At 46.6% G+C, this 27,844-nt stretch overlaps 1 protein-coding gene across 1 annotated transcript; it reads left to right on the forward strand.

The window, feature by feature from the left end:
- Nucleotides 1-49: 49 nt before the first annotated feature.
- rpa1 (replication protein A1) lies at nucleotides 50-27,844 on the forward strand. The gene is made up of 17 exons (XM_088907048.1): nucleotides 50-197; nucleotides 1,110-1,157; nucleotides 1,284-1,362; nucleotides 2,151-2,259; nucleotides 2,581-2,669; nucleotides 3,186-3,263; nucleotides 4,193-4,313; nucleotides 6,206-6,308; nucleotides 6,594-6,662; nucleotides 6,934-7,126; nucleotides 7,686-7,822; nucleotides 8,240-8,388; nucleotides 13,326-13,458; nucleotides 17,250-17,426; nucleotides 19,130-19,237; nucleotides 19,974-20,060; nucleotides 24,109-27,844. The coding sequence occupies exons 1-17, from the start codon at nucleotides 165-167 to the stop codon at nucleotides 24,211-24,213; spliced, it is 1,818 nt and encodes a 605-aa protein (XP_088763174.1). The 5' UTR covers nucleotides 50-164; the 3' UTR covers nucleotides 24,214-27,844.

Genomic DNA, 27,844 nt, shown 5'->3' on the forward strand with positions numbered 1-27,844 from the left:
TGGCGCGTGACGTCGGGAGAGTTATAAACACACACCGCGCGCGCTCTGCAGCCGAAACTTGGCGCCACGGAATACGGACCCGAGGAGGAGAGAGGAGTGTTCACCCGTCTTTGAGTTTTCAAGGAGAGTTTTTTTTTGTTAAAATCTAATTTCTTTTGTTCGCTATGACTGTCAAACTTACCGAAGGAGCCATTGAGGTAGGTGATTTTGGGGGGTGGATGCAATAGTTTGTAGTTATTATCCACACTAGCGGAGAGTTATTTCTGATGTCGCACTTGATAAATATTTTTTCCTAGTCGCTCAACATTGATCGCAGTGAATTACTTACTGGATTTTGTCGGTGATGTAACACCCCCAGTTGTTTTTGACTCTTTATAAGCGATGCAAGCAGAGCCCTGCTCCTGCGAATCGGGCGTGTAGTTGGTCTCCGAGCCGTGTTGCGGGCCTTCCCGCCGGCGCTGGATTAATAAAACCGCTCCGTGGCTCACAACAGCCATGACCTCCGGGGTCTCGCAGGTGGACCAGTTAAATAAAGGGCGAGCTTGGTAAACGCTATTCTGTCAAACAAAAACAAAAAACAAACACCTGCTTGCATGTTGGCCAATACGAAATACTGCTTCCAGAACTGTAGGCGAACGGCTCGGGGTCTGGAGTCGTTGCTGTAGCTGTCTGTAGGCTGAGTGCTTTAATTTCCCACCGCAAGTCCTACGCTGGTAGGAGCTCGTTAGATCTCAGACTTCAGTCAGTGGTTACTGGGACTTCAACTGGCCGAGAGCGGCATCCAGCCTGTCTGAGGACGGGCTTGATATTTGTACAGGTACTAACGACGTGCCGCAGGCATCATTTTATAATAGACATGTGCAAATATACACATAAACGAATTTTTTCATCTGTGTATGTTCTTGTCTGTTCTCTTAATACTTTACATTTTAGTTCATTCTAACTGGGCTATATGCATTCAAAATAAGGAAGTTTTTTATGATTAAGGAAGAGGGATATAATTGTGTAGCTGTGCATTCATAATTCCAGTTTCAGTTAAGCTGTATCTCGGGTTTGATATTTGATGCACACTTCCAGGCCTGGCTGACCCTCCTCCTCTCTCCCCCCAGGCTCTGACCAAGGGCAGCGACGTGCCCAACATGGTCCTGCAGGTGGTGGTGAGTACAGACCCATCTGACCATACAGACCCGAGATCTGAGATCTGTTTGCCCTTGTTGCAGCATCGCTGAGATCTGACCTGTGTCCCCCCCCCCTTCTGCTTCCTCTTCCCTCCCCCCAACCAGAACATCCGGCGTATCGAGAGCAGCGCCGGGCCGGTCCGGTTCCGGATGATGATGAGCGACGGGGTGCACACCATGTCCTGTGAGTACAGCAGCCGCGGTATTGGCCTGTTTCAGCCGGGCAGCAGTCGGCTCCCATCGGTTGGGTTTAGATTGGAACCCTATCAGGAGACTGTCGGACCTCTGAAATTCGTCTCTTTCTTCTTAAAGACGGGGAACAAGCGGTGTGTCCTGCTGGCGGGGAAGCATCTTGCATCTGCATTTGAATTTAAGTCCTTTTGATAGTTGTATTGCTCCTTATTGTGGTGCTTAAGTCTTGGTGGCTGCTCAAGTCTTTGCTCATTAAGCTCTGGAGAAGATTATGGTTTAAGGTCGTAAACTTGATTTTACATGTAATAAATTCAGAATTTTTTAGCTTGGAAATTTTAGGCACTTTTCCTAGTTGATCCAGAGTCGGTTTGAATGGCGGAGATGGACCCAGTCTCGCTGTGCTCTGCTCCACTTTCCTTTGGTCCTGGTTGTTTGCTGCTGCAAGTTCTGGTTGTGTGAGAAGTGTTCTCTCCTCTCTGTGTCTTCCAGACTTCAGGTGTCAAAGAGAGCCCTGTTAGCTGGAGTATTGTTAAATGATTCATAACTGGTACTTGCACATTTTTTAATAGTGACAAGTGAAAGGTCTGACATTTGGGTTTGAAACTATGGGGAGGCAGTGTAGTTGAGGACTGTGCAGTCCTGCACAGGTCTGTTGAAAAGCTCACTCGTCATCATCATCAGGCGCCTCAGACTCTTCATCCAGCTCCTGCTCCCTGGAGCCCAGGGCATCACTGTGCATGTTTTTTTTTTCCCACCCCAAAATCTTCCTCCTTGGCGCAGCCTTCATGCTGGCCACGCAGCTGAACCACCTGGTGGAGCAGAACATCGTGTCTTCGAACTGCATCTGCCAGATCAAGAGGAACGTCCACAACACCCTGAAGGACGGCAGGTGAGTCGCGCCGCCTGCCCCCCCCGGGGAGCCTGGCATGCCCAGACGTAAAAGATTCCTGCCGGTGCAAAGACAGAGAGAGAAGGACAGGAGCACTTCTGTCATTGTTGGTCTTGAAATACAGTGAAGTCCAAGCCCTGGTAGGAGTGCATTAGTCCCCCAAGTTTATGAACTCTTGTTGAGGTGGGGTTTGTGGAGCTCAGCTTTCAGGCCGCAATGAGAACCTGAAAGCTAGGGGCTGGGTGGGAGCTGTCTCCTCCGGGCTGCAAGCGCGGGCAGTACTAAGCAGTTGCTCTGTTTTCTGGCCCTTGGGGTGCCCAGGCGTGTGGTGATCATTGTCGATGTGGAGGTTCTGAAGTCGGCGTCTGACGTGGGCGGAAAGATTGGGGACCCGGTCCCTTACGGAGAAGGTAAGGAATGAGACGCGTGCAGCGTGTGTTGCGTGTCGCAGTAGGAATCCAGGATGTGCTGTAAAGAGATGGCAATTTAATAACTCCTTACACTTATACAGCGCTATTCTGGACACTCCACTCAAAGCACTTTACAGCTAATGGGGATCCCTTCCACCCCCACCAGTGTGCAGCCCCACCTGGATGATGCACCAGTACTCTCCCCACACACCAGCTCTCGGTGGGGAGGAGAGCAGAGTGATGAAGCCAGTTCAGAGATGGGGATTATTAGGAGGCCGTGATGGGTTAAGACCAGGGGGAATTTGGCCAGGACGCCAGGCTAACACCGCTACTCTTTGAACAACAGCCTGTTGCCTGGTTTTCTTGGCTCGACTTCTAATGCTTTTATAAAAGAAGTCCCCCCCCCCCCCCACTCAAGATCAAGCTAGGACTGTCCTGTTTCTGTTGAATATGGACAATGCTGGGGCCCTTCGGCGAGAGTTCAGCGGCGTTCTGGGTTTGTCTCCCATCACGCAGGTCAGGCGAAGCCCCAGCAGGTCCCCGTCTCCCACCCTCCTGCCCGGCCTGTCCCGCAGAACGGCACCGGTCCCGCAGGTAAGCGAGTGCCCAGCCTCCTGCTGGAGCCCTGTGACCCATGTCTTTTCAGAGCCACCTCTGGTCTCATGGTGTTTCTAAACTAGCCCGTAGGATCTGAAATTGTTTCCTCCTTTTCCTATCCCACCCACATTTAATAGATCTCCTGAGCCCTGCACTTGTGTTGTGAACCCTTCCAAGTTTCCTTAACCCTTCTCATAAATGTATGCTGCGTAGACCGACCTTTTCATAAGCATTAACAGTTTTTCCTTTGCTGGAAGTTGTTTGGGCTGCAGACCCAAGAGGAGGGGATGAAAATGCAGTGAGGTTCCAGCAGAGGGCAGTATACGCTCACAAGCTGTTCTCAAATCATCCTCTCCACAGACCTTCTGCAATGAGGCTGTAAAATGGCTTTGTTATAACGTTAGTTTATCTTCTGTGATTTATTACCCTGTGATTTATTTTGACATGTCTGATTAAATTAATTCAGATATTCATGGATACCTTTGGGGTGTCTCTAGCGACTGTTGTCGTGAACTAAGGGGTGTCCTATGTAGCAGCTGTGGGCTTAATTAAAGATAATACAGTAGCTGGCAAACTGGAAGCACTTAGCATGCACTTTGATGTGTAATCGTCAGTGTGAGTTGCACTCAAACGTGCAGAGGTAGTCGGAACAAAGTCTGACAGTCGTGCAGTTGGCATCACTGGAAGGATGAGTGTTTTAGGTTTAGAGTGTTTAACCCCTGAGACTTAAGAACAAATCTCTCAAACAAAATTGCCTTTGTGTATTGCTTCAGTCTGCACGTTGTGTCTGAAACATGACTAGGGTACCAGTGGGGGGGTTTGAGTGTGTTGAATCTTTGTTTTGGAGTTTTTAATTTGGTAATGATGAATTTTTAATTTGCATGTTTCTTGTCCTCCCCCCCCCCCCCCCCCCCCCACACCAACAGCGACTATGAACAGGGTTCTCAGCAGAGATTTTGGGAAGAAGGCGTTGCCGGTTGCCCCCAATACTCCTGGTGGCACCTCCAAAGTGGTTCCCATTGCCAGCCTCAACCCCTACCAATCCAAGTAAGTCCCTGTGCCCAGATCAGTGGGGGGGCAGAGCCATTGACCCACAAACCCCAGCAAACATTTTAATTTGGAGCCAAGTTGCCCCGCCAGCATTCAGGAGCTGGATAAGCGTAGTTGTCCACAGAGTGATGTGCGCTCTGTTGCTTAGCATAAGAGACCATTCTGCTTGTTTGCAGATTTTCCACCTGGACGTACACAGATCTAGTCTCATTCCATATTTGCATATATATTGTCATGTTGTGCTTCTATGCAGAATCTCTCTTTCCTGTTTGGGATTCATAAAGGTTGAGATAATGCACCCCCAGTAAATGATAAATGTGCACTAGTAATGTATGCTGTGGTTTCACATTTTGGAAACTTTGGAAGGTTTTATGTATCAGTATTTTCTGTTAGCATAATTAAAGTGTGTGGAGGCAGTAAGAGCTGGTTGTACAAACCTTGGTTTTCCTTTTACATGAAGGTTAAATGAAGAAATTAAATTGTTGCGCTGAAATTCAAAATCTAAGCCAGCGTAATTTTGTTAGCTGATTAAAATATAATTGCATTACACAGGTAATCTACACATAGTGTTTAAAGACTGATTCAATTTAAATGTAGTGTGGAGGTGGTTTACCTCTGGGGCAGCACACAACAGTGCCTGCATAGCAGTTAAGAGCTGCACTTCAGTTTCATTTAATGGCTGCAGCCTCTCTAACTTTTAATTGGAAGGGGGAAGGGGAGAAAGTTCAAAGATGCCGATTGCAGCCATTGTGTGCCACAGGGGTAAAGCGCAGCCTGATTGACCGTGGCGATCCTTCAGCTTCGGTGTCCCGAGCCGGGCTTTAAATCAAAATGTTAATTCAGGTTGGAACAGCTGCTTCGAGACGCGGCTGCTGCAGCCTGCCTTGCCTTGCTATTTATAGCTCCGGTGCCGTCACACGTTGGTGAGCTCGGAAAAGAACGGGGGTTTGATTAGCCGAACGCACTGGCCGGGGCTGCTGTTGCCGCGCCTGGGCTGTCCAGTCGTCCAGTCCTGGTCCCAGAGGGCCTGTGTATGCACGGTTTTCCATTCCATATCAGCTCTTAAGCGAAACCAGCTGGTTAGTGGCTTAATTGGACCAGTTGGCCAGCTCCTTTCAGATCTTCAGGTGCAGCTGCTGCCTTACAGAGGTAGAAACCTTGCAGACGTGCTGGCAGTGCACTTCCTAATGAATTTGGGTGATGCTTTTAGCCAGAGTGACTTATTTGTACCCATTTATCCAGCTGGGTGTTTTACTGAAGCAGTCTGAGTGGATCTCCTTGCTCACGGTTACAAAAGCAGTGTCTCACCTGGGAGCTGAGCCTACAGCCTCAGAGTCCAGAATCCTGACTGCTCCTCCATACCGCAGTCCAGCCATGTGGACTCAATAGCTGCACATCTGTATGTTTCTAGTTTTAAGTTTTGGGTTCCCACCGAGTGAACTTAAATTTTTACCTAATTTCACTGCTCGTTTTTCCTTAAACACTGAGTTTGGTTATTAAGTGGGAGCTGTTCAGTTGATTTACAAAACAGCTGGAAAGGACAGTTTCTCTTCTGTTAGTGATTGCTGAGACAGAGGCACCAGGTGCCAACATCAAGCATAGCAAATACATCTTGTTGCAGTGTTGAGACACTCGGCTATCTCAAAACCAGCAGGTGTGCATAGAAAATGGGTTCATTCCAGTTCATTTCTTTATATAATTAAAGCATTAATTGAACTAACAAGCTGCTTTACATAGGAATCTTTACAAAAGTTTGTTTTTTCTAAAGTTACTTACAGAACACTGTAGTTGAAAGGCAACCTCCAAAAAGTCTGGGGATTAAACATCCTTTGTGGAATTTCTGTGAGGCACCAGGCTGGAATCAGGTTTTGCACGTTTGTCCTCTGCAGGTGGACAATCCGGGCACGCATCACCAACAAGAGCGCCATTCGAACCTGGAGCAACTCCCGCGGCGACGGCAAGCTCTTCTCCATGGAGATTGTGGACGAGAGTGTAAGAGGCCTCTCCTGGTGGCACAGGGCTGTGGGAGGGATTGCAGAATCAGTATCAAAGTTTTTCGGGGGGCGAGAGTCAGATGGGTATGTGTACTCGAGTACCCGTCTTTTAATTTGAAGAGCAGAAGATTTTTTTTTTAAAAGCATGCCAACCAAAGTGAGTGGTGGAAGTATCAGTTTTGATGAAGGGTGCTTCCCATATCTCTGTGATCGAGGAAGGGAAGAACATTAGTGATCTGGGATTTGGAGTGCTCACTGTGTTCTGCTTTTTGTCTTTGCCCAGGGAGAAATCCGAGTCACCGGGTTCAACGAGCAGGTGGACAAGTTCTACTCCCTGATCGAAGTCGGCAAGGTGAGGCTGATCTGACACGCTTTCCGGACTTTCTTGTGGTCCCTTGACAATGGGAGACAGAGCTGAACGGTCCAAAATTGTTTTGCATCTCTGGAATGTATTTTACAGCAGCATATAAATTTGCATCTATTACCTTTACTTTTTTTATTTCTGATTCAAAGTTGGTTACGTTCAATTTTTGCTGATAAACATATGAAAATCTGAACACTGCAAGGTGGCATCATAATTGCTAAGCCCCCACCACCCCAACGCCTGGATTTTTGCCAAGCAGGTTTACTACATTTCGAAAGGCAGTCTGAAGATCGCCAACAAGCAGTACACCTCCCTGAAGAACGATTATGAGATGACCCTGAACAACGAGACGGCCATCATTCCCTGTGAGGACGCAGAGGATGTGCCCCTGATGCAGTTCGAGTTCGTCCCCATAGCGGAGCTGGAGAACAAGGAGAAGGACGTTGTGGTCGGTAAGGGATCAGTCTGGAGCGCCTATACCTCGTCTGTGGACTGCAACACGTAGGGGCTGCATGCGGGACCCCAGAAATGTCAATGAACTGAAACAGTTTGGTAAGGAGGAATGGTCTAAAATTCCTCCTAACTGTTGTGCAAGTCTCAGCATCTACAGGAAATGTAACTGGTAGAACCTCCTCCAGTTCACATACTTTTTCCAGCCTAGACTGAATGCTTAAACAACGTGTTCAGTACTGACAAGAAGTGGATTTTTTTCTGTGTTAGTTTAGGCAGATTGTGTTTGTCTATGATTGTGACTTAGTTGAAGATCAGACCACATTTTTATGAGTAATTAATGCAGAAAATCAGGTAATCCCAAAGGGTTCTCAAACTTTTTCTTGCAGCTATATCTTGGTTGTACCGCTGACTGGTTAATACAGGCTCGCTTCTCGGGTTGTCCGGTAGGATTATTGAGTAGGTGTGGTCGTGCATTGATCACAAAGAAAGGCAAAACGTTTAAAAAAAATGCCCCTGAAGATGCTCAGTTAATTCTCCTCCTCCTCCTCCCTTCCACAGATGTGATTGGGATCTGCAAGAGCTTTGACGAAGTGTCCAAGATTACCACAAAGGCAAACCGTGAAGTGTCGAAGAGGACCATCAATCTGATGGACATGTCCGGGAAGATGGTCACAGCCACGATCTGGGGCGAGGAGGTAGGGAGATATGGGTGGTGGCCGACACTGGGTTGTATATTGTGAGGTGTAGGCTTCAATTGCTTTCTTAAGAAACAGTTTGTACAATCACACAGGATGCAACATGAACAATATCAGATGTTCGTTTCCACTTCATTGGCATGTTAAGTACAACATCCTGCAGCTCACAAAACCTGACATGGATCACACTGCTGTGCAGCAGGAGTTGCATTCTGGCCTCTACATGTCACCCTTTGAGTGTGTGGTTGCAACACGGGCTGCTTTTTAGGTTTAGCTGTTGTCATATTAGCAGTTAAGCACCGACATAATTCCAAATTCGGGTCTATGGATTTTGTAGCTGTAGATGGAAGAGCTGGCCAGTGCTGTAAAGTTTGTAAATGTGAAGCAGTAACGCCTTCCCTCTCTCCTCTCTGCCAGGCGGAGAAGTTTGATGGCTCAGGGCAGCCCGTTGTGGCCATCAAGGGGGCCCGACTGTCGGATTTTGGGGGTCGCTCCCTGTCCGTTCTCTTCAGCAGCACGATGATGTTGAACCCAGACATCCCTGAAGCCTACAAACTGCGCGGCTGGTAAGTGTCTTTCCTGATTGCCCTGCCCGGCTGCTGCTGACATGGGAGTGGTGAAGTGTGTGCTCTCTTCAGCGGTTTCGTGAAAGCAGGAGCAGGAGCAAGCTGGAGAAGTCCAGGCTCTGCCACGTGAAGGTAAGGTGTTTATGGGCTGACCTTGGTGTCCGAGCCAGTGATGCAGAAATAACGTAGGAAAGCTGTTCAGATCTGCCCCTTTCAGTAGGAATGCTGGGATGGGTTGCTCCCCAATTCCTTTGAGCTCATTCTTCTCTCGATGTCAGATTCTTTTGTCCTGCTTCCTGCTCAGCAGACGCACGAGGGGCTCCAGAATCCTGCTGCATGGCGCTCTTCTTGAAGTGCTGTAGCTTGTGGCAATGCTGGGGAGCCTTTTAGGGTACAAAATCAGTTCAGAATGTGTGTGTCTTTGGAGGGGTTTTCAGACCTCTCAGGGTAAAAATCAGCATGGTTGGGCTTGTGTGTTATTTTCAACATATACGATTTTCGATGAATTGGAGCTCGGAATAATATTTTAAGACGGTAATCTGAACAAGCTCTTTATTTTCCCACCCACAAAATGTCCTTAAGACTCAAAAACAACAAAAAAAAAACCTTCTGCTTCCTGTGGTTAATAAGACAGGATAGTGTAATTGATGATGCACATTTCAATGCTCTTGCGAAAGGCAGGGAGAAAAATGACTCTTGGCGGAGGAAAAGCTGACAGATGAAAGCTCAGTAGCCCTGATTAGATTTAAAAATGAGGTCCTTTCATCACAGAATAACCTCCACGCACGAACAAGTCCCTGGGTTTAGACGCTCAATTAAGCAAGGCAAGTATTTCGGCAATTTTCCTGGGTAAATTTACTGAAGGAAGTGAAACATCAGCCGTTGCACAAACAGACCCTCTTTCCTGAAAGTTTAACAGCTTGGGTTTCGGCAGCAGTGCAGAAGTGAAGAGCTATGACTCACACTTAGTCTTTTGGTCTTAGGCAGTGATAATTTAGATTATGCATCGCTGTTAGAGAGGGCTTCGAGAACAAACTAGTGAGTTCTTACAAGCCGTCGGTCTGTATAAGATTGTGAAGGCATAGCTGACAAACCTGAGCGTTCGATTTTGCGGTGAGCTCATACTTTAATGCCGTCTACTGTGGAAATTGTGGTCCCTTGATAAAAAAAAATGGCTTGAATGAACTAATCAGTCCTTGTCAATCAATCTTATTAGTTTGCTACTGCCCGTAGACATCAATCAGAGCCACAGTTATATCAGTCAAGGGTCACAGTTAAAGAGCCATTCACGTAGCTGGTCTGTCTGCGGTGCGTTTCTTTATGTCGGAGAGTTTAACTGTTTATTTCGAGAAGTCACTGTGGGATACAGAGGCATAGGCTAGTTTAGACCAGGCAGGGTGACGAAGGCAGCCATGGCTGGGATGGTGGGTGACTTCTGTCCAGCTGTTTGCACAGCAGGGGACAGCCTGGTGTTTTTGTCCACATTTCATGTGAGATTTTGTGTTTAGGTTGCCACAAGGTCTGGGGGTGACAAACGCTGAGTTTTCTTGTTTTAAGCGCTCCGGGTCAGGCACGACGGCAGTGCTGCAGTGTGTGCGTGGAGTCTGTTCTGCTGTGGTGGCAGAGGCACTGGCCATGTGCTAGTCACTTTCTCAGAACTTCATGCCCTCCTTACTGTCAGCCATCAATTAGTTACTTAATAGACTCCACTTTGTGACTGCTCTGGCCTACAGTGTTCTTTTTCATGGGGAAAGATTGCAGACCCAAGTCTGTCAAGGCATTTCTCCGTACTTGATGCAGCAGGATATGAAACCGCAAGGTAAAAAAAAAAAAATCCCTTGTCTTTTTATAGTTCAGTGGCTGTTTTTGTGTTGCGGCCCCTTGGGTATTGTTAGTGCGTGGTTGTTGTGATACAGCCGTCTTGAGGGCTGCGGTGCACTCTTCCTTTAGAAGACCTCTTCACACCGTTTTCACTTGCTCGAGTCCTGTGGGTGGGTGGGGGGGGGGGGCTGGAATGTGTAGATACAAGTAATAGGAGCTGAAACAAAAAGAGCCTTTTCTTAGCTTCAAGAGAATGGAATTGCGTATTTGTTTGTTTGTGATGTTAAACAGATTTACAACACGATGCCCGTGCAGGTTTTTAAAAATAGCCTCATGATGCAGCAGAGCACTGTCTTTTTTCTGAGCTTGCCCAGAATAGCTTATCTGTCAGGTTTTGTAAGCCCTTCAATTTGGAAAACGCAAATCTTTCTCAGCCTCTGTGACAGCATACTGAAGGCAGTCCTCCAGTCTCTCTGCCTTACCACATCCTTCTCACATGGCGAACCTGAGATAGTGAGAGGGAGATTACGAGCTCCTCGTAGCCCGGGAGGTCAATCTCTCGTTCCTTAGTGTCCGCTTGCTGTGACCTGCCGTGTAGGAGCTACACTGTCCCCGTTCTGACTCGTACCTTTCTGTTTCTGATTTAGATTTCTGTGTTTTATGTGTTTGTTGCAAGGTTAGAAATTGTCTCCTGGTTATCTTCAGGCCCTTCTCCAAAACTTCAGTTTAGTTGCACATTTGATTGTACTTTGAAGTGAAAAGCTTTTAATCTCCGTTTTATTAGTTAAGTGGTCAGTAAAGCATTTAATTTCTTCATGAATATGAAACGTAACCAGGAAAGCTATGGCACAACAATCAAAGCTGAATTAATTAGCCTTCTCTGCAATAGCTTCAGAGCTGTACTGTTGAACAAATTAAGTTAAAAATGCTGCTGCACTGAAAGGGCACAAATCTATAGAGAACAAATCATGCTACAAATATCCCTTTCCTCTCCGTCTTCAGAATTTATTACCATCTTTCTCCACTAGGTGACACTGTGGCCTTTCCAACCAGAAGAAGACCAGCTCAATCTTTCTGCCCTTGTTTATCAACTGGGTACACTTGTACAGCTCTAGCCTGCACTTGGCTCGACAGTGTAAATAGCCTTTTGTGCGAATTTTATCGATGACCTAGTTACGGAACTGCTGGGGCCTGACTGTTTTAATCCTCGGTCCATTCCTGTAGACATGAGGCTGGCGACAAATCTGATCTAATGCTTTCCTGTTGGAAAACGTTTGTGCCGGTGTGCTTCCATGTGTTTTCCTTCCCACCTCTCCCTTTTTTTTGGCATGCGCTCCTGCAATCGGTGCAGTGGGGGATCGGCTGCTTCCAAGCCCTGGTGTGAAATCTTTTGTCCGCTGTGCTCTCGGGCATGTGAGCTCTGGATATTGGCAGCTCACCGTCTTTCCTGGCCTCCGCCTCTCTGTCCCTGAGAATCCCGGCTCTCGATGTCATGTGGGCCCTTGCCCTCTGTCCCCTTACTGTGTTCAGGCCTTAACCCCTCTGCCTGCTGGTGGACAGCAGGCTGGGGAGACTGTGCTGTTTCTGCAGGTCCTGTTTATTCCCTTGTGCATTAGCAGGAATGGCGAACCGCGTGTGCACACGGACTGGTCAGTTTCAGCTTCTGCGAGCCTGTGGCATCTTGTGTAGATTTTGCTGGTGAAGCCAGACAGCAGCTGTGTTATCTTAAATTCTCAAATCTGCCTGTGCCGCCTTAGGGGAGAAGTGGAGTGGAGAAGCCTGAATTCTCCAGCATCAAGTGTTGGCTCTTAAAGAAGCCTGCAGTGCATAAAAGGTGAAATATCTTGCTGCTGTGCAGTAGGGAATCTTATCTGCTTTTCCGTTTGGCTCTGGCTGGGATCTTGCCATCTCACTCTGCCTATGCTGGTGACCATCTGAACCTCGGCATCCCTTCCGGGCCTCAGCCTGGTACAAGCACTGCCTTATGGCATTGCCTTCCAGTTTGGCGCCTCTATCCACAAGGGTCAATATGTGGCTGTTAGAAATGTTAGCTGTAGCCCTTAAGAGGGAGCAGGAGAATAGGCACACTCTTCCATCATATATAGGTATCAGTCCAGATCCCTTCATGACATTTTGGCACATCACTGCTGTGAGGTTCTACATGCAATAAGCTGTACTGAAGATGCTTATCCTGTAGGTGGGGTAGCAGGAATCCCAGTGCTGCCTGTCTCGGCAGAGAGCCCCTGTTCCTGAGTGTTTTGTGAACCCCCTCTAACTCACTGGGAAGATCACTCCCACTTGAACCCTCTTTCACTGCCCTGGTGGCCTCACTGGTTCATCCCTGCCCTGGCTTCTCCCTGTCGGCCCGTCTGTCCTCCTCCGAATTTATAGAGCCAATCTCCTCCCTGCTTCCAATTCTAAAAACAAAAGTAGGTTGTTGTTGTTTTTTTTTCCTCCTCCTCTACCCCTGTACATAATAAATTGCACGCAGTAGCAGTGAGAAAGTATCGGTGCCACAGGAAAGAATTAAAAACATTTTTCAGGGAAGGCAAGTCCACGCTGGTGGTACGGCATGTGACGCGGTCCCATTATTGGAGCTTTTCAATTAGTCATGCCTCTGAGGGCAAGACTTCTTGTATTTACAAACCTCTCCCAGCCAGCCCTTTTAAATGAATGGATTAATAAACAGTATTGATCTTTCTTGCTTCGCTCCTACAAGAAGGCGTTTTGCTTTCTTTCTCGCCCCCCCCCCGGTTTGGAAACTAGCGAGGTCAGGAAACCGATCAGCGCTCCGGCATCAGCCTGACCCCTTTCTAACTTTGCTCTCGACGCTGGGCTTTGATTTCCAGATTGTACTCCAGGAGCCTTTTGCCTAAATTGCTCTCGAATGGAGTTCTCTGCATTGCGGTTTGAGGCCTTTTCCCCCCCACCTTCACGGGCTTGTGAACAGATCGCGGATCGTGACGGCGCCGGGAGGTCGGAGAGTGAGGTCAAGCCACGGGCGGGGCATTTCCGGTGTCGACTCGTGGGCAGGGCGGGCCTGGAAGTCGGGGAGCTAGGGAATGTCGCCTCCTCTTTGCCGACGAGCCCCGTCTGTCTCTCTCTCCCCTCCCCAGGTTTGACGAGGAGGGCCATGCGATGGACGGGCAGTCGGTGTCCGAGATGAAGGGCGGCTCCTCGGCGGGCAGCAGCTCGAGCTGGAAGACCCTGCAGGAGGTGAAGGAGGAGAACCTGGGTCACGGGGAGAAGGTGAGGGCCTGCAGGCTGGCGTCGCACCCCGGCCAGCTCACTGCCGCTGCTGCAGGGAAACGCGGCCTGCTCCGGCTGAGGGGTGCATACAGAGCTTACCATCTGTTGAAGGAAAGAGTATGGTGTTGGGCCTTGAGGTGGTGCAGCAGCTAACGGTTTTTAATGCCCCTGAAAAACCGAAGCAGCTGGTGGTCCTGCTTTTATCATTATTTCGCACATCAAGTACTTCAGCTGGGCACATGTGTCCCGTGTTGTGCATCTCGTGTGCACGTGTGATGAGCCGGTTAAAATGTTCTGGCCAAACATTTTGCACTCAAGATGGTTAACCAAGCGTTACTAATAAATAGCCGTTGTGCGTATTTCCCTTGTTATTATGAGAAACGTCTTTCGGTTATTAAAACATTTCATAGCTGTGCTAAAAGCCTTGGCTTCCAAGAGGCTGTTTTCAGTGCAGAGGCTCTGAAATGTCTCGGCCTGCCTGGTGTTTCAGACGAGGCATCTGGACCTTGGAGGTTTGGTTTCTGATGCTGTGAGATTGTGAAAGGGCGGAGGACAGGGGTCTTGTTTATTGGTAATTGATCAGTAGTATTAGAGAATCTCTGCTTCTGCAAGCTAGCGATTTGCTGCACAGCGTAATTACTGATTGTGCTCGGCTGTGTTCCTGCTGAAGCAGTGCATTGAAGTCTCTGTGCTTTTCATGCTCATCTGAGCTGGATAGAGGGTTTTTTTTCCCCTGTTCAGATTACGGCTTTAATTTATTCCCATTGCACAGCTTTTCTTGTGTTGGGTTATAAAACCCAGGGAAGATGAGAATTGGATCTTCTTTTTAATTTGAATTATGTGAAGGGCTGGAAGCCCAGGGCGACAAATAGCTCGGGAATCAGAGAAGCGCTGCGTTCTGAGGTGTGAGAAGAAACGCCGAGAACCAATCGGGTGAAACGGAGTCAAAAAGCACAAACTGTGCGTCTAATTTGGAAAATAGGGCACGGTGTAAAAAACAGGAGTAAGCTTTAGAGCTCCTCGTCATGACTAATAAATCACAATTCTACTACTGCCTCCTGATTCACAGGAGTTGGAAATAATTAATGTTCAAACTGGTCTTGATTTCCATGCTTTTCAGGCAGTGGCGCCTCTAATCCAGAGTGTTTAGGGGGGGGCCCTTATTTCATCATACTGGGGTCACGCTGCGTCTCCCATTTAAAGACTCGGTTCTCTCTGGAGAATCGGTTTTGTTGAGGAGGAGAGGGCTTGGTATCCGTGTCCCTGCTGTTTGTTCATTACTGTCATCTTGTGTGACGGGACCCTGTTCTGTATGGTCTGTGTATATATATATGAACAATATTATTAAGAGCAAAAATCCAGGCACTTGGTGCTCTTCATAGCTAGGGTGAAACTTGGTATAATAGGTAATGAAGTGCACCTCCATCTGAGCTGTTCCCCTTCACATGCGGCTGTAACTTTTGTTTCTCACTCCAGAGGGTGTGGATCTTGAGCATGGTGGTTTTAGAGATCTACATATCCCGTTTTAGAACACACGATCCTTCCTGCTATACAGACGTGCCAACCGCTCCTCTCCCTGCTACTCATTATTTTGCTACTATGTTGTGTGTTGGTGCCCTCAAACTGTTCTACTTTCTAACTGCAGAGTAAAGCATTTCTCAGGAGGTGAGGGGTTTGGGTACTGATAGGTAGCGGTCTCACTCTTAGATGTTTCCCTTATTCATTGATAGCGGTTTTTAGTGTTGTAAGACTGTTTCTCTAGTTTTGCGATGTTATTAGTTTCAATTTAGGTCAGTTAGGTTATATTAAACATTTATTTTTTTAAATTGTTGCATTGATGAGCAAGGGTCTGCCTTATGTGTCAGGTGGGCAGATTTTACTTCGCATTCTAAAATATTTCTGTGCGACGCGGCCATAATGAGAGCCGCCTGCGCCTTTAGAGAAAAGACTGATTCGGAGAGGAAAAGGGCAGTGCAAAAGTGTTATTAGAGGTGAAATCAAGCATTTGAGAGCGAGGGAAGAATGTCCATGAGAAATGGCACACGCACCAAAAATTCCCCCTCCATTCTTCGCTGTTCCTGAGTGTTTTCAGGAATGCAACAGCGGCGGAAAGCGGGGACGGTCTGTACCTGCTAAATCCAAGTCATTAGAGGCAAAAGCACTGCAGCCTGTGAGCTGTTTAGATGACTAATGCATTCAGCCCATCACTCCCTCCGTTTCCCTTATCAACGCTGGCTTTGGGGTCCATCTCGTGCTATTTCTGGGTGCCTGTGTTGCAGGCTGTCTTGAACAGTTCAAATGCAAATGCGGTTCTGTTCATGGGGGCCCTTATTGTTATGGTAATGCTCCATTTTCCATGCTTCTGATTGGAAAGGAAGGAAGAATAAGGGCCATAGTGCAGAGAAGTAAAAAGAAAACGCAGATCTGAGAATTGAAACAATGAGCGTTTTTTTGTTGGAAACAAGATATGATGACAAGGTTTTAAAACCTACAGTTTTCTTCCTGACCCAATCAAATATAAACAGGGAGTATAGATTTGACCTCAATTAAAATTTAATTGAGGACAATTTTCTTAACTCCACCAGTGGAATGGACACTACAAAATTCAATAAATGGGAACGGCTCTTCGTATCCTTAGAAGATGAGAGGTTAAGACTTTGCCTCAGGCCCCTGTCTGTATTGTGGAAATAAAAAGATGGGTTTTGCATGTAAAATACTCAATTATCTAGGAGAGAGAACTCCTCCCTTGTTTTTTATAGCAGAATCAGGCATTTTAAGTTAAATATAAAAATGAAAATATCTTCTGTTTGTCTTATAGTTTGTTAGCCCCGTGGTGTTTACTTGACTCAGATTATAAAGTTTAATTTAATTATATTTGATTTGGTGGGTAATCTTGGTGCACTGGTAGGCACCTATGCAGAAAATCTCAGCGTGCTAGTGTGAGTAATGCTGCTTAGTCTGATTACAAACGGCTGGAAATGAAAAGGTTTATCAAAACCAGAGCACAGTATGAGGGCAGCTGGCAACTGTCCAGTGCATTGTTTGCTCTTGTTGAAGATTGTGAAGACTCCCTTCCCTCCCTCTTTCTCTCCACAGTGATCCCTGCATTCTGAGAGGTCGCGTCTGGGGAAATAAGTCAATTGAGTTTCCGATGCACATTCAACTAAAACTTCAGAATTAAGCTGGTTACTAACAAGTTCCTAGTTTGTGCAATGCACTCCTTGAACTGTATAGGGGTGCATCGTCTTTCAGTTTCTCGGGTCCCTTTTTTTAAAATAAGCACAGGGAGGCTTTGTTGCATTAAGTGAAGCAAATGCAAAAACTGGGGGTTTTGGTTGTGGGCTATTGCACAGGGCTATTGCACAGGGCCTAAAGGTGATTTTACTATTTTGTGGTCTATATCCGGACAGCTGGTGAATTGAGGTTCCTTGGGTGTGCTGCTTTTTTTTTTTTTTAATGTGGCAGGGGAACTGTTAATTGTCATGTGCTATAAGGATCTGTTGATGTCATGCTGTGTAAATGCAAGGTATTGCTTTCGCCCAATATAGTTTTACCCACAGAGTCTGGCAGGAGCTATGAGGTGAGGACCGCATCTGCTGCTGTTCTGCAGAGTTGCTTCAGCAGGTGCTTGACATTGCTTCTGCAGGACTGACCTCCAGGGTGGTTCCCTATGCTCTCTTGTGAAGTGGCTGGGGGATTGAACCGGGGACCCCTTGACCTCAATCCCTGGCCTCCCTTCACCCCCCACCCCCCCCCAGCTGGTTCTGATGCGTGTCTCTGGTGTCTGGCAGGCCGATTACTACAGCTGCGTGGCCACTGTTGCGTTCCTGAGCAAGGAGAAATGCTTGTACCAGGCCTGCCCCACCCAGGACTGCAACAAGAAGGTGATAGACCAGCAGAACGGGCTGTTCCGCTGCGAGAAGTGCGACCGCGAGTTTCCCAACTTCAAGTACCGCCTCATCCTGTCTGTGAGTGCGCCTCCTTGATCTTCCGTCTCGAGCCTCTGCAGGTTTCCTGGGGCGGTGTGGGCTGATGGGGAGTTCAGGGGCCCCGATGGAATTAAATCACACCTAAGGTAGTGTTGATGAGTTAATTTACAGTTCTTTGAAAGGCTGTTGACCTTTTAAAAAGAAGGCAACAGCTTCTAAAAAAGAACTTCAGATGGTATGTAGAGTGGACAGCAGCAGGATTGTGCAAATCCCAGACCTGGGGCGCTATCTGCATGGAGTTTGTATGTTCTCCCCAAGTTCTCGTGGGTTTCCTCCAGGTTCTCTGGTTTCCTCCCACAGTCCTAAAACATACTTGTAGGTTGATTTGGCTTCCAGAAAAAGACTGGCCCTGGTGTGAGTGTGTGTGTTTGTGTCTGTGTGCCTTATGATGGACTGGTGTCCCGTTGCTTTCTGGGATAGACTCCGGCTCCCCCATGTCCTTGAATCGGAAGAAATGGTTAGGAAATAAATAGACGCAAAATGGATATTTTGCGTGATCCTGCAAGGCATGTACTTTTCTAGGAGATGGATTTAGTGAGTGGCCCCAGCATTTCTCTCTAACCCTTCCTCTTTTGGCATGTTTGTTTAAAAATATGCTTTCCCTGCCCTTTAATAAGTAGGCTCGTATGGTAGCAGTTGTATTTCTGTCTACAGATTTCTTATGATGCCACATTGGCATGTGGACAGTTTTTTTTTTTAAACAGCAGCATTAAAATGAACCCATTTGGATAACAAACCTGTCGTCACAGCCAAGAATCTTTATTAAATTGCCTTTTATTCTGTGCTCTTGCCAGTAAGCACATTGTTTTACTGTATACAAGATGTACATTTATCTGCTGGTGCTGTGAGAGTCTGTGATTAACCCTCTGCATTACTTTGTTTGGAAGATCTGATGCTTCTTAGGGACTTGATATTTTTACTTATAATCCTGAATGGCCAAACCAGTGAATGTCACTTAAGGAATGAGCTCAGTGGTCAAAAAGTGAGATCCCTGCACATGGTGCTCGCCGGGTCACACTGAGGTCTCCTCTCGGCACGGCACCAGCCTCCCTGCCCTTCACTCCAGGACCTCTAGCGTCAAAGACTGATGATGCCATGGAGGAAACTGCATGCACCCCCTGCTCCCCTAGCTGGGGTACACGTGTTGGCACTGTGAGCCGCGAGTCAAGACTCAACTGGACTCAACAAGACTCAACTCCTGTTATATTTTCTCTGTTTGTGGAATTTTGCACAGTTTTGATTACTTGATTACATGTTATTTATGTTATGTTATTACATGTTACTGTTATTGCTATTGTGTTACTGTCTATTGTCTTGTCTTCTGTCCTATTTATAGAATGCACCTGAGTGACTAATGAGAATCACTTTTCATTATACTATGCACCTGTGTAAGTTTAATGACAATAAAGTTGAATTGAACTGGCGATTCTAGATTGGTTCAGGGAACTGTTAGCAATTGAACTTTTTATGGGGGCCAAGAAAAAGAGTTAGGACTCAAGGTGGATGATCAAGGTTTGTAGTCCAGGTTTTTTTTATAGTGTAAGCGTCAGTTTAATTACCTATCTGGCGAATAAGACAGATTCATAAATAACTGAGAATTTTTAATAGGATTCAGTGCGTCGGGCTGTTGTTATCCGGACGTTTCTGAATTTACAGGCGTTCTGTTCTCCCTGCTCTTGCAGGCCAACATTGCGGACTTCGGGGATAACCAGTGGGTGACCTGTTTCCAGGAAACTGCAGAAGCCATTCTGGGACAGAACGCGGCCTACCTGGGAGAGCTCCGAGATTCCGTAAGATCCATTCCTGCGTGGAGTCCCAGGGCAGCAAACGGCTTCCCATTCCACAGCACTTTTAATCCATTTAGTGGTTTAAAATGTTCATGTAGCACTTTGTCCTCCTTTCCTGATCTGTGTGGCACATGCAATGTCTCCACTCCTTTCCCTGTGCAGTTTTGCAGGAGGTAAATTAGAACACTTGGGAGTATTCACCTCTTTTGTGTTGGATTATTTCCAAGCGGTTCCTGCTCTTAAAACCCGAAATGGTCCCAGGTGCTGTTTCAGCAGTGGTGCGATTAAATTCCCCGTCTTCAGCCCCCAGCTTTAAAAACCTAGTTTCGTTCAGTCGAGACTCCATGCCAGTGAAGCTGTGGGTGAGAGGAGATTAGATGCAGTGATCGGGACTGGTTGTTGTCCTGATCAACGAGGTGCTGCAGTTTTCCTACAATGACTGCTGCATTATTTTTTGTGTCCCGTTGCCATTTTTATTTTGAAATCTTTAGAAGTTTTAGTAACTTTCTTGTGCATGCATTCGTTTATAACGTGGCAGACATTTTTGTGTGCTTTTTGGCAAAGATGCATGGAAGTGTTTTTTTTTTTCCCTCAAGCCAGCTGGCTTCTCTGGCCCTGTCTTTCCTTTTCCAGTCAGTGTTTTTACACCCACAGATGAGAACAGCGCAATAGGAGCAGTTGATAATGCACCCCGTTAACAATGCAGAGTGACTTGTTCCTTCTCTTGACTTGTTCACAGAATGAACAGGCATACGAAGAGGTGTTCCAAAATGCCAACTTCAGAACTTACACCTTCCGGAATCGCATCAAACTGGAAACGTACAACGTGAGTAGATTTTGTTTTTAACTCGTTCCAGAGGCACTGTGCACTGCAGGTCAGCTTGCTGCCCATCAGGCACAGTGATTAAGCAGAGGAGCTCCAGTTTTCTAGTTTTTAGTTTCTAGTTTTGTCTGTGGCTTTGTTAGTGCATAGTGGTGGAGAGGAGGGGTGCCATTAGGGACACCAAGCTTTTTTTGTTAACTGAAATTAAAAAAGTTTTACCATTAAACCTACTATAAGTGGTCAGTTTATAACAATTGCTGTGTGGCTGCTTGGCTGAATTTAAACCATGTTCTGTGTACTTGTAGTGAAGGAAATATTTATATTCCTGTCTTAGGAGAGAAGCCCCTTTTTCCTTGTCAAATTTTAATGGCCTTGTTGAGGCAGTGTTAGGCTGGGTCTTAAAAATCTGAAACTGAGACTTGATGCTTAGTAATTACTGTGAGGTCTGCTTCCCACATGAGAGTGGAAAGGAGATTGGTTCCAGCAGAACATGCCCTGGGAATGTTGGGGAAAATCCAGGGACAGTTCCCTGGCAATGGGAAGCATTCGGAAAGCCGGACGCTGAAGGGGTTAAGTCTACGCAGCACCCTGACCCCCAAGTGTGATCTCCCAGAGTTCGCAGGGACTTGTCATGTCGAGCTCTCCCAGTGTGTGACATGCCGGAGTGAAATTTCTAAAAGCGAACTGGACATAAAACCATTTCAGGCTTTCAAGTTTTGAAGGCTTGGATTGCCTGGATTTGCATAGCAAACGGCTGCTGATTTACTACGCTTGCCTACGCAAATCCTCTCTTTCTGGAAGATACAACCAACACTAATCGCTGACGAACTTTGTCACAGTTCATTGTGGCGCCAGTGCAGTAATGTATAAATGATAAAAGATAGGAGTGGGGGGCCTTCTTGGGCAACCACTTCTTCCATCTGTGCCGTTGAAGGGATTTTGAAACTGTATCACAGCATAGTAAAAAGGGCCTTTTAAGATGCTGCTTTTATACAGATGTTTGGTAGATTCAGTATTTCTGCTGTTTGTGGGGAAAATGTCCTCAAGGCCTTTGAACACCCAGTGCGGGATCCATTGCGGAGAGAGTCTGCTGTGCTGTGGAGTAAATCCTGCTCTGTGGAAGTACCCTCAGCCTGCGTGTGCGGCACAGCTGCTTCCCAAGACGCGCAGCTCACGCCCCACAAAACCCTCTCGCAGGACCCCGGAGAGACTTGTGGCTCTCTGCTGTTTTTGCTTGTTATTGGCTGTTTTTTTTTTCCCTGTCCCGACCGATTTTGTGGAGCGTTTTGCTCTGCGTGCTTTTATTGTTGCATGGGTGCAAATTCCTGGGTTTTTGAAAAAACAAAACGACCTGTGCATCAGCGCGGTGGACGTTTGCATGAGAGAAAATGATTTTTAGGAAAGCTTGATGTTGAGCCCGAGGGGAAATTAAACACGTGCACACATGTAAATTGTTAGAGGTACCGCAGGCTTGTATAAATGTCACTCGCACCACACAGCCGACACTAAATCACTGAAAGCCCTTGGACAGCTCTTAGGCTTTAATTTCCGTTTGCAGGAGTGTTGGAGACACATTCCCAGCTCCAGCTTTCCCCCTATTATGAATTCATTAGCTGTGTCACGTACACACCAAGAGCAGCTCCTGCCAGCTTTCGTCAGACACTTATTTTCATATTGTCTCTTTTGATGATTGAAAAGTCTTTAATTCTGCACAGAAGGCGTAGCAAATTGCCTAAGTCCAATTTTGATAGCGCTACAGTGAAAAGTTCCTTTCTCATTAAATTGTATATACTGTAAAGCATAACCTGTAATTGATTCCAGTAGAGGTAATAACTTAGTAGTTGTCAACACAAATACTCGAGGGTTGCACAAATCGTGTGCATTTTTCAAATAGAGTATCTTTTAAGCCTATATAATTTACCAGCCTGGGCAAGGGCCTCCCTTGCAGTTCTTTTCATTTCGGTCTCTTGGGCGTTTGCTCTCTATACATCAGCTTGCTGTCCAGATGTCAAAATGAAAAGGTGAACCCTTTAGAAAATCGCTGCTGTGTTGGTTCGAAGATTGAGGACCACTTTAAAGCCAAGTGTAACAGCCGGGAGAGGATATCGAAATTCTAATAAATAGCCTAATGCCGTCTCTCGGACGCACTCTCACCTCCAGCGTCGGCGTTATTAGGATTTTGAGGGACACTCACGGAAATTGAAACTCAAAATCCATGCCCTTTTTCTAAGAGAAAATGGTAGTATTTGAGGTGGTGCCATGCCCTTTGTGATAGAGGTGTTTTTGTTTTGTGTTTTTTTAGACGTTACAGCTCTGGATGTTTGGTTGGTGGTGAAGGGGGAGGGTTAATTTGCAGTCATTTGCATTTATAGATAATAGGAGCAGTAAGGGAGCATCAGAGTGCAGCACTTCCCAGTGGGTTAGATTGCTGTGGCTCTGTGCTTTACTGGGCCCTGGGGAAATGGATTATGTCTTTATCTTGGTCGTTGATGATTTTTTGATGAACTGACATCAAAGAGAAATTACTGGGTTCCCTGATAATGAAAGTGGGATTCCCTCTTTTGTAAACAAATCTGAATGAGCCTGGGGCTGGATTCTCTCTGCTGGAGTATCCCCATAGCCACGACTTCTGACCAACTGGCGACTTGGGGTCTAAAATTATCTGGCTTGTCTTGCATTTCTGAGAAATTGGCTGTGATCTTTTTTTTTGGAAAGAAAACAATGTGTATTCATTAGCATTTAATTTTATGATTGAATCTGATTTGTCTGCTTACTAGAGAAAACTTCTTTATTCAGATGCATGTCCTGTTTTGGAGCAGTATGGAGGGTCAGGGGATCCCCCATTTGTAGAATTTCCCATTCTGGGTTGGGGGAGGTGGAGAAAGTATTGAGAAGGAGCAGACCAGCCTCAGATGAATCTGTTTTTAATCTGTCCACATCTCTGCGCCATGTGCTGCAGCTCTGCTGACTGACGGCTTCCTGCAGAGGCTGGGTAGACATCTCTTAACCCAGTTGGAGGCACTCCCTCACCTATTATTCATGCAGCTGTTTGAAAATTTTTAAAAAACCAGCTCTGTAGCGAGTGTCTTATCTCTGATCTGCATGAACCGGTGCCGAGGGAGACTGTCCTCAGGTGAGTGCTTGCGCAGAGTGCTGGAGAGATACGAGGCTGTACACATGCTAAAGCACTGACCAGAGTCCCACTGCCCTGATTCCGCACCATCCTTGGAATCCTTGTCCTGGGGGTCCAGTCAAGGTTTTTTTTTAATTGATTTAGGTGTTCTGCTTTTGTAATAGCTATATTTTAAACAATTGTTTACTGTTCTTTTCCTGCGTGTTGCTGGCAAGGTAGCTCATGCTTTCTGGTGTCCGCGTGTTGCATGAGCGATGACTAATGCCCTGCTGGCGCTGGCCTGGGATCAGCTGGGCTGAGCCAGGAGAGCTCGGACCCCCTGGTGGTGGTGGGGCGCCCTGTGCTCTCCTCCCGTTGGGTCTCGATTGGGGGGGTCAGGGAAGAGCAGGAAAACATATACCCGGAGAGTGGGGGTGTGGGATGGCAGAGCAATGGGTCTTGATCCTGTTATTTCCAGGAAAGACTGGTGACTGTGATTTCAGAACTTTCCCACTTTTTTAAGTGAAATCGAACTTGATTGTGTATCAAAGCGCATGTCTATTGCCGCAGACGGGTTGTTCCCTTCCTTGGGGTTTAAAAGAAGCGCGGACGCTGTTTGCTTGCAGGGATTGGGCTATGTGGTTCCGGAGGGTGCGATGCCTTGCGGGCGGTACGGTGGCTCTGTGGCCCTTCACTCCAGGGGTTCCGTATAAATGGCTGGCCATGCGCTCTGACCCCAAGCTTCTCTCCCTGTCTGTGTGTCTCATGGAGAGCAAGCTGGGGTCTGTGAAAAGACAAATTCATCATACAAGAATTAGTTCAATAAATTGACCTTCTTTTACGAAATTCCCTTTCTGACTCCGGGTAAAGTGTTCTGAATGTCTCTTGTCGATTTAGCTCCCTTCAGGCTGTGTTTTTTTTTTTTCCCCCCCGAAACAGGACGAGTCTCGTATCAAAGCGACCGTGATGGATGTTAAACCAGTGGATCACAAAGAATACTGCAAACGACTGATCATGAACATCCGAAAACACGCATCCCACTAACCAGGGCCCTCGCTGCACATGGACTCGGGGGCCGGGCTCTCTCCTCTTCCTCCTCCTTCTGTTCATCTGCTTTGGATGCTTCCAGCATTTCTAAAATACATTTCCTTCCCTCTTACCCTCCTGTCCTGGTTTTCGGTATGGGAACATGCAGCTCCTCTCTAATGTGGCTGGGCCGGCCTGTGTGCAGGACTCCGGGACCGCTGACGGAGGCTGTTCGAGTGTGGGCTTGGGGGTGGCTGTATAAGGTAGGGCCGCTGCAGAGTGGCTCGTCCTTTGGCGTGTGTTGACAAAGCGCATTTGGGATTGGTGTGGGTTAAGAGGGAAAAGAGCTGAGGGCTCAAACATCTCGGCGCTCTTTCCTTAAAGCCCCGCTGTGCTCTGTGAATGGAGAAACTGAGGCTGCAAATTCCTGATAAGCTTCTTTCTCCTCGCACCTGAACGGGCTTTCGGCTGTGCCTTTTCTCCCCCCATCCCCGGCCCCGTCTCTCTTAGGAATCGTTTGAGAAAGGGGGCAAAGAAAGCTGAGAGTGAATAGAATCCAGCGCTCCTGCCTTAGGAGTTTGCCTAAGTATGTGAACCACCGAGGAAAGGAGGGGTTCAGCGCCAGCCCCTTGCGAATTTGGGGGTCCTTCATCGTGTCATCCTGCCGTGTCGCTAGGGAGTTGCACTTAGACAATTTGTAGTCGTCCTGAGGTTTGCCTTGCAAGGCCTCTTACTTTGTTAATTTTTAATTTTTTGCCTCCTCCTTCCCCCCCCCCCCACCCCAATTTTTTATCTTTTGTTTGGATTTGTTGTTTTTTTTTAATGCATGTTTGCTGAGAAGGTTAAGCCACAGCTCTCCGGTCAGTTGCCATTCAATCCAATCCAGATTTGTAGACTTAATTTTCAGCGCGTCTTATTGTGGTCATGCAGTGCATCTTGTGGATTGCTCTGCAGGTGTAACTGAGCTTCACTGAGTCAGTCTTAACTATTTGAGTTCTGCCGTCTCTGAAATCTCCTGGCCTTTATGGGGGAAGAGCAACCTCCCGTTCATGTTAATTTCTGTGCCTTTTGTGAGAGCCCTGCCCTCCCCATTATCAATTAGTGTTGTGATGGAAACTGGAGAGGCATCTGGAGGGTATCACAGCTCCTCCTCCCTTCGATAGATCCACGCATCTGAGAGCCTGCGACGTGGGTTTTTAAAGCTGATATGATTTGTTCGATCAGCTTGTTTTGAAGAGCTCTGTGCAGCAAATAGTCAAAGGTGAGCAAATCTATTCTGGAATTCAAAGTCCTACTCAGAATGCTTACTTAGTGCAGAGCTGTCAGTCATAACCATGGAAACCGCTGTCACTGGGAAGGATGTGGTTGGGCTGGGAAACTTGGATGTTCCTCCATCCTAGATGAAACCGTCTTTCACAGAACCTATTTTTAGGAAGCTGGGGGAAGCTTCATCTCAACATTTGAGGTCTGCCACCCCCTCAGCCTGTTGATGGTTTCTGTGGAGACCGCGCAGAGCTCACTGAAGGATGCCTCCACAATCCTGGTTTCACCCTGTGCCTGGTCATACTCATTGGCAGGGGAATATAAATGTGCAGAAGGCTTGTTCTTATCCCGAAAAGCACTATTAAATCCTTGCAGCTCCAGGCACATCGCAGTGCTCCAGATTATGATAAACTCATACTCTTAAGAGATGGCAAGGCAAAAAGAAAAGACTGCACCAGATAGCATTTAGCTATTTATTATTCATGCATATTCAATTGAATGGGTGCGAGGGCTTTATATAGAACTGATATAAAAAGCCAGAACTGCACGGGTCTTGTCTAGTTTCCTTCCTGGATTTTGTTTTAAAGACTCTTTGTTGAGCACACCAGGGCTGACTGAACTGTTTTCTCTTTTGAAGCTGTAGAGCAGTTTTTAAGACCTTGCTGTAGAAACTGTTGGAAGGAAGGGTGCTGCTGGAATGGCAATATGTGGCCCCTGTCAGCACCCCCTCCAGATCAGAGGCTTGATCTTGGTCTTTGATGTGGAGGTATTTTCAAGCGCAAAAGCCTGAAGTAAAGACATTGGTCAGTTTTATAAGCGAGATGGAAGTATAATTAGGAAAAGCTAAAGCAATTCTTCATTTTTAAAATTTAGTTCCAAGTTTTTTTTTCTTCAAAGAAATAGTCTGCTTTCTGCAAATATTTTGTGTTTAGGTCACAAAAAGTCTGACCTTTTTTTTTTTGGCTCACGCTCGTTCTGGAAATGATGTAAAAGCACTCGTGACTTGCAGCCCTAGATGTCCAGCTTGCCTGGAGCACACGGAAGCTTGGATTCGGAAAGAGCAGGTCCACTGTGGCATTTTAAACCATTATACACACACCTAGCACCCGGCTCTTGCTAAAGTGTGGAGATAGAAATGCTTTGTGCCTTAGATCTCATTAAACATGCCCTTGTCTTGTCAAAGAGAAAAGGGAATTTCATATGTAATTGTGACCTCTTCCCTTGCAGTATCGGCCTTCATGAGACCTACCCGTTTCATTTAAAAACAAACCTAAAAGTGTCCCACAGAAATTTTACGAGGTCAGTCCCTTAAGGTGTTCCACAATTAAAAGTTTTGTCTATACCCATTAAGGTTGTCAGATCTCTTTAAAGAGCGATTGCAGTTTCTAGAGGAAGAGATTTGAAAAGGATCGAATGCCGAATGTCGGGTCCATTGTGCCTGTATTTACTCTGAGTGGGTTTGAGTTCAGGGACTGCTCAGGTGGGTCTGGGTGTCTCTGGGTGGGAGGTATATTGTGGTGTAACAGACCGTGTAGAGTAGGAATGCAGTTAAAATTCCTTGTGTAAACAGCAGTGAATGTGCTAAATGGAAAAAACAGTAGGCTAGTGAACTATGCCACACAGTCCGACGCCTGTACAGCTATACAGTTGGAATTTATCCAATGTAATTGTGCAGGCATACGTTGGACTCGATCTTGAGCCTGTTAATTCTGAGGGCACTTAGTTCTGTCCACTTGGGCAGGTCAGACCCACTTCAAAGCAGATCATTTGTTTGGATGGTAACAACGCATGTTTGCTTTATGCAGCAGTAGTTTTCTCTGTGCCTGAAAGTGCACGCAGTAGTGAATCCTGAAAAGGTCTTTGCAGTCCTGAAGTGATGAATGCTTAAGAACTACTGTGGCTGTGTATCTCTTGGTGCATAAAGAAGTAATTCTAGATGATATTCTGAAGCTTGAGATTCTTACAAATCTGCTGGACTGTATAGTGAACACTTGATTGTGTAGCAGTCGCTCAAATCCAGGGACAAAAAGGTTTTGCCTCACTCAGTGCTGTATGAATTAAGTGATAGCATGAACTGCCAAACAGTCACACTATCGGGTTTGGTTATTTTCAGATTGTTTGGGTGTTGGGGAAACGGCAGTGCTGGAATAACTGTGGGATCTGTTTCAGGGGGCGAGATGTAAAATTGAACTGACGCTCTGTAAAAATAAATGTTACTAGCTGTGGCCATGAAACAACCTTGTATTTCCTGTAGATTGTTGATGTCCTTGTGTCCATTGTTAAAGGTGCAATGTGATGTGCGCCTAAGCTTTTTTTTGTTCTGTACAGTTGATATCTGATATTTGGTTTAAAGAAACTTTGTAAAAATAAAAACTTGTTAAAGTGA

The sequence above is a fragment of the Atractosteus spatula genome, chromosome 27, assembly GCF_055471065.1.
Source record: "Atractosteus spatula isolate fAtrSpa1 chromosome 27, fAtrSpa1.hap1, whole genome shotgun sequence".
Classification (NCBI taxonomy): domain Eukaryota; kingdom Metazoa; phylum Chordata; class Actinopteri; order Semionotiformes; family Lepisosteidae; genus Atractosteus; species Atractosteus spatula.